Here is a 12,907-nt window from a genome sequence, read left to right as displayed (position 1 = left end):
GGCGTCTAGCGCGCGTAATTTGTCGAGCTCTTCAATGGCAGGTACAAATTGTATATGTAGAGAGAAGTTGATCGGTTCGGAAAGAGAAGTCGGGTGAACTATTTTGATCGCTCGGTTGGATATCACTCCTTCCTTGTATGTTATGTAAACAGTAATCAAAAAATTTTAAAATATAGTTGAATACTCATGCTTTGATACAGATATTATGATATGTTATCAAATTTTTTTATATAAAATAGTTAACTTAATTTGAATTTATATGTAGATATTATTGTATATTTAACTGGTTTTTAATATGAAGAAATTTGGGAGCTAAATTATAAAACTGTAGCGAGGGAATGAGGATAGGTGGTGGTGACAGATTCACTACTCCTTTTTATTGGATTATAGATTTAATAAGATAGATTAATATGAGATATATCACGTCACAATCATATAAGTTCAAATTTGACTTCTATAAATTGTAACAAAATAACTAATTTAACTTTGAATATGTGCGTACTAGTTTTAGTTATATATTGTAGAAGTTAAATTTAAACTTGTGTTTTTTCGAGTGATATATAATTCATCTTAGCCATTCTGTTTCAAATTTTCTAATAACTTATTTCGATGACATATAAGAAATACTCCCTCCGTTTTATAATGTAAGATGTTTAACTTTTTTGTTTGCAATGTTTGATCATTTATCTTATTTAAAAAATTATGGAAATATCATTTATTTTTCTTGTGACTTACTTTATTATCAAAATAACTTTAAGCATGACTTATCATTTTTTATATCTGTAATAAATTTTTGAATAAGACGAATGATCAAATGTTTAAAAAAAGTCAAACATCTTGTATTATAAAACGGAGGTAGTAAGTGGTTATCTAACTTAGTGAGAAAAATCCATCATAAAAAAGTCAGCTTTGTTGTCTGCTAATAATCAATACTAGTTTGAAAAGATAGACAAGAGAAATAGTGCCTAATATATAATTACATATTGCAACTAATTTCACAATGAAGAGCTGGCACTAATTCAACCCACAATTTGCTAGTATAATTTCAGTATTACCTTTCTACATCTCATCTTTAGACAATATATAGGGTCTGTTTAGAAGAGCTTTAGATTCTAAGAAACAGTTGATTAGTGGTCAGCTTTTGAGAACCTGAAAAAACTCATAAACCTAATTTCTCCGGCTTCTGAATTCATAGTTCATTTTCTAGAATCTATAACTATAGATTCTCAAAAGCTGTGAACATTTAAAGTAACTTCTGACAGAAGCAGCTAGGAAAAGCTTCCCAAACAAACCCATACACCATTCACTAATAGCTACGTTGTCTTGTTCCATGGACATGGCCTCATATGCTAGCTAAGCTACTCGAGCACGTCAAGAACAACCATGGATCATGAACAGTATATGTACAAATTTGATCTTTTTGTCAATAATTTTATCCAAATCGATACAGCTTCTACCATAAGAAGTATTCGGCCGAGAGGAAAGTTCGTTCGGTGCACATAAAAAAGGAAAAAAAAGACAGGTTTTGATGTCAGCATTAGTGTCTTGTTTAGATGAAACATTAGCGACAGGTTTTGTCAAATTATTTGTGCTGCAGAGATAGCTACAAAAGGGAAGTGGTATGTACCGATTTGGACTGCTCGATCTGCAACGGCCACTAATTAGTTCAACCACCAGAAATTTGCCAATTTTCACTGAGTTTAGTTGTCAACTTTGAAGTTGTCATCAATTAGGATTATATATATATAGAGAGAGAGTGTGTTACGGTGAGTTGCAACTCACGGGCTGCTTTGGGGTTCGGAGTTTAAAAACATATCAAATTGCCTCTAAATTTCGATTTATATGGCTCGCTAGATTCTTTGTATCAAAATCTTATAGCACGCAAAAAAATTATTTTTAGAGATTTTTAAGTATTTGTTTGAGATTTTTAATATAGTACAATCACTTCTAAAAATCTCAAACAAATACTTAAAATTTTCAAAAAAAAAATTACGTGCTACAAGATTTTAATATGAAGAATCTAGTGAGCCATATAAATCGAAATTTAGAGATAATTTGATATGTTTTTGGACCCCAACTCACAGATCAACCCGTAAGTTGTAACTCACCGTAGTTAGAATATATATATATATATATATATATATATCAGGCCATTAGCCACTATGATATGTTCTACTGACATAATTAACAAGGCTATTAGGCTATTAGCTAGCACATATTTTTTTTGTTAGCAATATCTGTTGCCCTCGTGTTATACAGCGACACAACACGCAACATATTATCTGATATCACTTGGGAGTGGTCTGTGGTCGAATATTTTTTTGTTTTTTTGTTTTTCCAAACACAGGCAGTGGTCTGTGGTCGAATATTCGATCCAAATTGAGGAACAAAGAAGGTCACTTACGTCGATTAATCACTCTATCATGACGTAGGCTGGAGACTTTTTTTACCATTGCTTGTAGGAGTATTATTGAAGCCAGTTAGATACGGCTCCCTCTCTTAAGTCGTTTTAAGTTTAGTCAAAATCAAATTACTCTGAATTTAACTAAGTTTATATAAAAAGTAGTAACATTTACGACTCAAGACACACATATTATAAAAATATATTTAATTATAGATTTAATAAAACTAATTTGGTGTTTTATATATTACTATATTTGTTTATAAATTTGGTTAAACTTAGAGCAGACTTTGACCAAAGTCAAAACGACTTATAACATGAAACTTATAACATGAAACGGAGACGGTAGCTACTATAATCATTGACTTTTACGTGTACTTTAATTTTAACTCTTAGGTGGTGTTTATGATAAGGGATTTATTTTTAGTCCCTTGTCCCATCGAATGTTTAGACGCTTATTATAAATAGTAAACGTAGTCTATAAATAAAACTCATGCATAATCTTACACTAATTTGCAAGACAAATCTAATGAGCCTAATTAATCTATGATTAGCCTATATAATGCTACAGTAAACATGCTCTAATTATGGATTAATTAAGCTTAAAAAATTCGTCTAGCGGATTAGCACTCACTTATGAAATTAGTTTTTTTATTAATCTATATTTAAGACTTCAAATTAGTGTCTAAATATCCGATGTGACGTGGGGCTAAAAAGTTTAGGCCCATCTAAAAAACCCCTTAATATTATATACTTGTAATGCCGTACGGCATGCCCCATGCAGATTTATCCATTTTGTCATGTGTTTCAGTTTCACCCCTCTAAAAATTCTAGTATTAATATTAGCAGCGTAGATCTAAAGAATTTACTATATTAGTTCAAAATCGTAATTGGCCCTTAGAATAAATTGAAATTCGTGGGACATAAATCTTAGAACATTTCCCATATATAAGAAATTTTTACCACTACATAGGTGTTATATTTTCTATTGTAAAAATTTGATACCCTATATATTAAATATGTAAAAGTACCAAACTTTTGTACTGAAAACTGGTACATCTAAAAATTTTCTTAATGTCCGTAAAATATCTCATATATATGCCTGGATCATTAGAAAAAAGGGTTGGAGTTTAATTTCAAACTCATAGTGCCAAAAGTATTAATTAAAAGCTAACTTTTCTGATGAATTTTGTGAAATTCCTCTAAAACGCCTCCAGCAATGGGAGTTCTGAAGGAAATTTAACACGAGGTATAACCCCGTAGAACTTTCCTTTAAGTATTATTTTTTCTCAATATGCTTCTCCTGCGCTCCATCCAAAATATCATTCTTTTTCGATATGTTTTCCTTAACCATTTTTTATACGCATTCCTATCAAAATCATTTTCCCCTATTCCTATCTCATAGCACACATGTTTCAAAGTGCACTTAGATAAGAACAGTCGATCGAGGTAGGTTTTACTTAGTGCAGTCAGCGGCGGCAAGCCAGCAACATAACAGGTCATCTTTTGGTTTATGTTTATAAGTCAAAATTTAAATTTTCTAACCTTAAATTTATAGGTGCAAAGGTCACCATTTATATTGTCTTTTGGCTTTTCTTTTCCTAACAAAAGCCAAAAGATCACCATCACTGCAGGTGCAAAGGTCAGCTCTCATATTGTCAACTTTGCCATCAATAGCCAGAAATTCCGGCTGCATGCTGCGTCACTCTGTACCTGCGATGTTGCTGGTTTGGACGGCCATTAATGCAAGATTAACCTAGTTTCCTCAAAAAGAAAGAAGAGATAGAGATTAAACTGGGATTAGCCCCTTAATCAGTGGGGTGCCTGGCTGCCTGTGCAACTGATTAGATTAACAACAATGCCACTGTATCTCTGCATGCCATTCTTGACAAGAGTTTTCAGTGGTCTGTAGTGATCAGATTTCAGGCCTTCTAGGATTCAAAGGAATTTCATAGGAATTTTAGAGAATTTTATTCCTATAGGAATTTTTCCTACAAAGCCCTTTGAATCAAAGGAATAAATCCTATGAAATTCTTATGGAATGCATCTTCCTATATAAGTTTTGGAGAAAATTTAAAAACAGGTTAAACCTCATGGAAAAAAATCCTTTGAGTCTATATCTCTCCTTAAATTTCTGTGTTTTTCCTGTGGTCCAATCAAACGGTTATTCCTACGTTTTTCATGTGTTTTGCAATCCTCTGTTTTATACCTATATTCCTGTCAGAATACTATGTTTCTCTATTCCACCGTTTTTTCATGTGATTCAAATGGGCCCCCAAGAATTCCACGCAGCTCTGAAACAAAAAAGAGAACGGCAAAGTAAAAGCGAGAAGTGGTTGGTTTAATGGCAGGCTAATGTTAGAATAAATATGTACATGAACCTAATCAAACAAAAAAAAACCTTGATTCTCATTGCCTAGTGATGTTCAGGCCAATCTTTGTTAAGGACCGAAGTGCCGACCTGGCCTAATATCTCGAAGGTCCAACAGGCCTTGCTACTTTCATGCCAGCAGCATTACAATTAAGAGCTTTTTTACCGTACTTTAAAAAGTATCTCAAGGTACCATTATTTTTAGTGTAAAAAGTGTGGCACTTTGAGATACCAAAAATTTGTACTAATCAAAGATGATAAAAAAGCCCTACAATTAATACTCACAGCTGTCACTTGCTGCATATCTGTTAACACCAAAATTTAGTAAATTTACTTGGTGGATTCGATTAAGGAAAGGTGCAATTAGCAGATGAAAATTTTATCCAGAAAAGACTGGATTCAAGAAGGAATCATGAGTATCAAGGTTGGCGGCGTAAATTTATCTATTAGAGTTAGTTAGGATTTTTATTTATCTCTAAGATAGTTAGAGTTCGATCGGGACTTGTTTGTTTTCTTTTATCTATTAGAAACCATGTTGTGTTAGAGATAGAGTTTGTTATTTCTTTTTATCTATTAGGAGTCATATGTCGTCTCCAACATGGACTAGCATCTATCCGAGGGTATAAATATGTATGCCCGGAGTGATTGTAAATCATCTACATCAATCAATAGATCAACTACTCTCGATGTATCGTCACCCTCCTAACCGAGGTTTCAACTCCGGTGGAACTTAGCACCTGACGACTCGATCTCCGGTGGAGGGGTAAGTCCTACATTCCGCCGGGCCACGGTAATCGCATTGGCTCGATTAGGATTGTCTCGGTTCAGTCCGATCTTCTAATTTTGTTGTACGATTATTAATTATCGTATCAGTTTCAACTTGAGTTACTTCTGTATCTTGGGTTGATCTGGTTGGGCACTTTGGGTGATTCATGTTGATTTGATATTTGCTATTTGACATATTCAATCTAGTACTGTCTCGGTTAGGTCCGATCTAGTAGATTGCGTTTGTCAGATGTTTTATATCAGATTGATGTATCTTGCTCATAGTTTTATCGGAGTACCAGCCGATAAATTATCCATAATCTGCTCATCAGCTTGATAGCGATCTAGATCTATTTAGTATCTAGCCTGACGTTGCTAAGCGTAATCTTTAACTGTCTCGGTTGGGTCCGATCTTCTATGGTTATTCTTAGTAATCTAGATTAGATATTTTATAGGTCTTGATCGTTTGTCAGTCGTTTATAGCCGATGATATTTGCCGATCAACATGTTCATTATATTTACATCAATAAAGTAGTCGATTGCCTTACTGTATTATCTTTGTACCAATCGGCTTGATTCTGTTAGATCGGTAGTTATTTGTATTGCATCAGCTTATGAGGATTGCATGTTAATTGGTTTTGGCCGATCATAACACATGATTCATTGTTTATTCTAAGTAATTCGTCGGTTTATTTTATTAGCCTTATCGATCTTCATGTTTTCTATAATTATATCGTGCTCAACTGCATACTGTCTTGTTAAATCTGATCTATGTATGTTTGGTTCAATTCGATTATAGGGGCTCATCCGATCGACTAAGATTAATAAGTAACTTGGCGGATTACATTGGTCTAATATCTAATTCAAGTCTACATTGAGTTTCTGGCCGATCCAAGCTTTCAACAGCCGATTGCTCAGCCTATCGGCTAAATACTGCTACACCAACATCCGTTCAGTTGGATTTTTAGCTACCTATCGGCTCGCTAGCCGATCGGCTTGTTTTATTCTTCATCTTGTCAGTTAGAGGATCAAATTGACTGGCACGCCCGCGCACCTTCTAAGAATTTAGGTCCTGCACGGAAGCTGTGTAAGATTGACTCCCAGGCCTTCGCGTGTGACACGTCAATGTTTACATTTTGACGTCAACAATATCTAAAAGCCAAATAAAGACAACTTGGCCGCACAAAAACCATTGATGCATCATGCATGATAACACTGAAAAGCATATGAAAGTAACAAACAGATGTAGGAGCAAATAGACACCAACACAATAAATTTTAGCCACTGTTTCTACACCTTTAGTCCTAAGTGATTATTTAGATCCAGAGACTTTTTTTAGTCCTTGTCAGGATTCACGTTACCGCGGTAACCGGCCGTCCCGCAGAGGCTCGGTACGGTATGTACCCCGGTTTATGTTTAAATTTGAGGAGAATTTAAAATTTTTGAGGAAATTTAATGGAAAAATATATGTTGTAAATGTTGCACGGTGATAACCGCACCAGTTTTAGGAGTCTGAGAACCTAATCTTCTTCACCTTTGATGGCATTTTTCCGGAAACCTCCATGATCGGGCTTGTGTGCTGTGTAAGATGCAATTAGCGATCAGGACGTTATGTATAAATGTATTGTGAAGACGACAATGCTTTGACTTACCTGCTGGCTACCTAAGATTGAGGAGAAAAAACCTAAGATTGAGGAGAAAAAGATCGCCGGGAAAGCGGTGCGCCGTCGCCGGAGATCACTTCAAGAACAAATGCTGTGACAAAAATTAGGGAGTCGTTCTCACACAAGAGGAAAATGGAAAATGAATAGGCCAAGAAAGGCATTCACGGCGATAACCGCGCCGGTTTTGATGTGCCAACCACCAGAAGATTTACTGCCACGAATCACAGTAACTAACATATAAAAATTGCTACCCCATATTTTAATATCCCACGATGTTGTTGAGTTAAACTGTAACTCATAATCGCTTACAGGATGCACCTAAGAGTTAAAAATTAACCGGACACAAGCGAAAAATGTTACATGATGTTTGTATGTCAGTTGAAATTTAACTGTATGTTATAGCTAGATAATGCGCTTCTGCTTACTATGGCCACGTTCGGCAATGCCAATAAATTAACTTATCCCTCACATTTTTCGCGCGCACGTTTTCCGAACTGCTAACCTATGTATTTTTTTGCGAAAATTTTCTATAGGAAAGTTTTTTTAAAAATCATATTAATCTATTTTATTTTTTTAATAATTAATAATTAATTAATCATGTACTAATCTATTACTACGTTTTCCGCTGGATAACTAACACACATCCTCCTTTCTATCGAACGTGGCCTGTATGTGTGTTCTTCCGTAAATTTTTAACTGCACTTAATGTGAATGTCTGCGTTGAAAAACAAGAAGTTAAAAATTAACTCGAGATGGTTTAGGTTATTGGTGTGCTCGATGGTTTGTTTCTTTTAGTAAAATTTTAACTCAGATCATTATATACGGTGTGTTGTTCAAAAAGTTGATTGGCAACCAAAGTAGCACGTTCATGTTGTTAGAATTAGTCTTCAGATTGTGTAGTGAATTAGCCTTACATGTACTCCCTCCCGACAGAATTAATTGACGTTTAGGACAAGCAAATCACAAGAAAAATAAGCTAGAATACTTATCGAAAACGTCAACAAACAAACATGACCGAGAGAGTATTAGTCTGTTGCCGATGGATGTGCATATATGCAAATAGTTTGTTGGTCTACCTGGTAGAGTTGCGGCCAAGCAACTAGGACGCTTAATTGACAAGTACTCCGTAGAATAGTTAGCTCATCGTGTGCATATGTCATTAATTAGTATGTGTACGTATGTTATAAATAGGTGCATATATATTTGTAATTAGTTTATTAAGTAAGTGAGATCCAAAAAAGGAAAAAAATTAGATGTTCACAAGTTTGTGTTAGTCAGGTCGATCCGCCATGGTGCGATTAATGGACTGTTGATTTCAACAACGGTAAGCTCAGTAACCCGGACGAACACACCTCAGCGCGCACTGCAGTAGACAGGGGGCCTTCAGCCCCCTACCCGATCTGCGCATTAAAACCCCCTTAACCCCCGTAACAAAATTTCTGGCATTACTAAAGAGAACAAAGGACCGTAAGCAGTTCTCTTTCGTTCAGCCCCTCATAATATTTTTTCTAGATTCGCCACCGGTAGTAGAACTTGCAAAGCTCAGAACACAAGAAGTCAAGAACAGAGTATATTAGATTGAACAAATTTGTGGAGGCAATTTTGGGTTTTCTCAACCTGAATAAAACTCAATTACAACCAGTGCATGAACTATAATAATGCTATATATTGACCTTGTCCAAGATCCTATGTTTGGACCTTGTTGAATGCTCCATGAAGCGGCTCGCCACGCCAATGGCGAAGGAGAAATCCTGTTTTGTGTGCAAAAGATGTCAAAGACAACCAACAATGCGCTTATAATACATCACGTCCACCGTCCACCGGTTATGTAATTTACCAGGTATCCACTTACCTAGAGTACTACACAATATACATAAAAATCATCTTTTCGAAATCTAGCAGAGCCACATGTGCGCGTACCTAGAGTATTATATATATGACAGAAAGCTCACAAACGTATTTAATGTCTTTTATCCTATAAACGCGGTACCATGAATGTCTTTCAAGAAATAACACAAATAGCCATGGTACTCTAATCATGAAATAAGATATTATATTGTCATGAAAGTATGTTCAAGTTAGAGTTATGTGTAAGTGTGGAGGTAAAAGGGTGCTACTTCCCGCCCATACATGCCGGTGTTCCTTGGTACCTAAAACAAATAAAACACAAGAGTGCGTATAAAAATACTCATCAAGTAGAATATATAATCCACCACCACCAATCCTCATCTCCATCAAAGATCCGTTCTTGTTGTATTAATCATGTACTAATCTATTGCTACGTTTTTCGTGTCGGATAAGTTATCTTTATCATGTCACCGACGAACGCGGCCTAGGTGTATGATGTTGATCTACTAACGTAATGCCATATCTGTTAACTTGTTGATGACTGACTTTTAACCATTCGATTTTACTAAAATATGTAGGAGTATCATTTATTTATTTATTTATTTTACTTATTTTGTCATGCACCTTATTAAAAAATTATGTAAATATTATTTATTATGTTTTGACATGTTTTATCATTAAAGTTACGTTAAGTATGATCTTTATTTTTATATTTTTTACTAAATATTCAATAATACAAATGGTCAAGTATTGTGTCAAAAAGTTAATATAGCATCATAATTTAAAGATGGCAAGTAATGAGGAATAACGTAACATGAATAAACTACCTAAGGCATGGATGCAACCATAGAACATCATGCATTATATTATATTAGACGCACACATTTACACCTAATTTTAATAAAGAAAGCACCGAAATAATTTGTGGGTAAAAGTAATATCAAATGTTCCAGCTTATTATTACATAGACAAAACCAAACGATAGAGACATACTATTTGTGGACAGCTAGGGAGCAACTAACGGTGGCACAATGATGGTTGGAACGAGGTAGAGATCATTTTTTCTTCTAATGGTAACACCCATCTCCTCTGTCATATCTATCTTGGTCGGTAAGATATCATTAGGGAGCTTCCAGTCAAAGTGATAGAGCAGCGAGGCAAGAACAAGCTCCATGGTTGCTTCTGCAAATGCTATGCCAGGGCACATTCTTCGTCCAGCCCCAAATGGTAAAAACTCGAAGTCTGTACCTTTGTAATCTATGTGTCCATCTTCAAATCGTTCTGGTTTGAATGTTTCAGGATCGTCCCAATATTTAGGGTCTCTTCCAATTGCCCACACGTTCACGAACATAGTAATGCCAATAGGAATGTCATACCCCATGATTTTACATGTCTCCCGGCATTCCCTCGGAATAAGCAGTGGCGCCACTGGATGTAGCCGTAAGGTCTCCTTGATAATAAGCTTTATATACTTTAATCTAGTCAAGTCATCTTCCGTCAAACTTTGCTTTCCTTGCAGAGTATTACGTAGCTCAGCTTGTGCTTTCTGTATCACTCTTGGGTTTCTTAGGAGCTCAGACATCACCCATTGAAGTGTATTTGCCGATGTCTCGCTTCCGGCTCCAAAAAGATCCTACATAATTTGTGGGAAAATCAGTCCACATAAAGTTGTACACGAAAACTATAGGCAGCACCGAGATTCCAATTTCTATACAAGTGTTTTATTAATTCTAATATATTTTTGACAGGTGGTATATATAGAGAAATAATTTGTTAATTTGGTCAAAACTTGGTTAAATCTTAAGTGAATTTACAATTCAAAAATATGTCAATAAATTTACAATTTAAAGAAGTGCCATAACATGAAGGTCTGGTCTTCTATTAGGATTAAATATATTTGTGGCCAAGCAATAATTCAAACTTACTATCCAATAGTTTTAAAAACAAAATACATCATATCAAAATCAATAGAAGATATCAACAAGGAAAATGAGAGAAATTAATTGATACTATATCCATTCTATTTTATAAGACTTTTTTGGGTTTGACTTAGATTCATCCATATATTAATGCATATGTTTTGTATATGTGTCAAGATTTATTAGCACACAAATATAGATGACCATCAGGCCCGCCCGGCCCGGCACGGCCGGGCTCATGCCTATTCAAGTCAGGCCGGCACAGCCCAATAGCCACACCAGGCCATGTCGTTGCCGGCCCACGTGCTGCATCCATCGCCCAGGAACGGCCCAATAAGCCTCGGGTCGTACCGGGCCGGGCCAAAAGCACGTCGGGCCGAAGCATATATAAATATACATTGTCTCCCTTACCTCTTTGGGCTACCCGAATAGGTTTATTTTTCGTCCCTTTGCTTTGGGTTGTGGCTTTTATGGCTAAAATAAGTCTATTTTATATACCTCTCATTTTAAGTTAAGTTTTATATAACTAAATTAAGTCTATTTTAGGTCATTTTTTTCATCCACCGGGTTGGGACCTTCTGGCCCACGTGCCATGCGTATTGGCCCAGGCACGGCCCAACAATCGGGTTAGGCCAGCATAGACCGATCCTCATCATGCCGGGCCAAATGGACGTGCTATGGGCCAGGCCGTTGGGCCTCAGGCCACATGGCCATCTATACATACAAATAAATCTAAGGAATGCGAGAAACTCTTAAAGCGTGAAACGGAGGAAATACTTACGAGGACGACGGCCTTGACGGTGCCCATGGTGAGGAGTACTTCGAAGGCTGCTTCCTTCTGAAGCCTGAGGAGTACATCAATGAGGTCGTCGTCTACAGCGCCGGCAGCCGCTGCCCTCCGCTCCTCGTGCTGTCTAAGAGCGAACTCTATCAACTCGAACTGCTTGCGGTGGTTCGCCACTGCTCGACGTCGCGTCGTGCCGCTGACGAAGCTGGCCAGCCTCGACGACGGGAAGAGGTCGCCAAGGCTAAACCCTGAAGATACCTTGAGTCCTATGGCGAGGCACTCCAGGAACTCGTCCCGTCTCGAGAATCGGTCACCCATGATCGTGCGCACCGCCGTGTCGGAGATGAGCACCGCGATGCGCTCGCTCATGTTCACGGCGGCCTCGCCGCCGGGCTGCGCCGCCGCCGCCACGGCTGCGACGAGGCGGCTGACCTCGTCCTCTCGAATGCGGCGGAACGACTGGACGCGGCGAGCGCTGAGAAGCTCGAGGATGGCGATCTTGCGGAGCTGCCGCCACAACGCGCCGTAGGGCGCGAACGCCAGCCCGACACCGTCGGCCACCAGGAACTTCCTGGTGGAGCTCCATGGCCGCGTCGCGAACTTGACGTCGTGCGTCTTGGTGATCTCCCTGGCCGCGTCGGCGGACGAGGCGACCACGACGTCGACCTCGCCGAGCCTCAGCGACATGAGCGGCGCGTCCAGCCGGCGGGCCAGGTCGGCCATGGTGCGGTGGATGAGAGGGCCGCCGACCATGAGCTGGTGGAGGTTGCCGATGACCGGCAGCCGCCACGGCCGCGGTGGATGCCTCGGCCGGCGCCCGGCGGCATCACCGTTCGCCTTCCTCGCCACCTTACGGAGCACGAGAGTGATCAGCAGGAGAGCCGAGAAGAGGCCCAAGTAGCCAGTGACACCTTGCACCATGGTCATGGCGTCTAGGGCGCGTAATTTGTCGAGCTCTTTAATGGCAAGTACAAATTGTATATGTAGAGAGCAGTTGATCGGTTCGAAAAGAGAAGTCGGGGGAACTATTTTCATCTCATTCCTGTATGTTATGTTATGTAAATAGTCGTCAAAAGTTTTTAAAATATAGTTAAATACCCGTGCTTTGCTATAGATTTTATGATATGTTATCAAAATTTTTTATATAAAATA

General features: G+C 37.9%; 1 protein-coding gene across 1 annotated transcript; it reads right to left on the bottom strand.

The window, feature by feature from the left end:
• Window positions 1–10,055: 10,055 nt before the first annotated feature.
• LOC102717314 (zealexin A1 synthase-like) lies at window positions 10,056–12,682 on the bottom strand. Its single transcript, XM_006646927.2, has 2 exons — window positions 11,750–12,682; window positions 10,056–10,682 (listed from the first exon to the last, which is right to left on the bottom strand). Exons 1-2 carry the CDS (start codon window positions 12,680–12,682, stop codon window positions 10,056–10,058), a joined length of 1,560 nt encoding a protein of 519 aa, XP_006646990.2.
• Between the last annotated feature and the right edge of the window lie 225 nt (window positions 12,683–12,907).

Source organism: Oryza brachyantha, chromosome 2 (assembly GCF_000231095.2).
Source record: "Oryza brachyantha chromosome 2, ObraRS2, whole genome shotgun sequence".
Classification (NCBI taxonomy): Eukaryota; Viridiplantae; Streptophyta; class Magnoliopsida; order Poales; family Poaceae; genus Oryza; species Oryza brachyantha.
The sequence above is the reverse complement of the archived record's forward strand: the minus strand, read 5'-3'. Positions and strand labels throughout refer to the sequence as shown.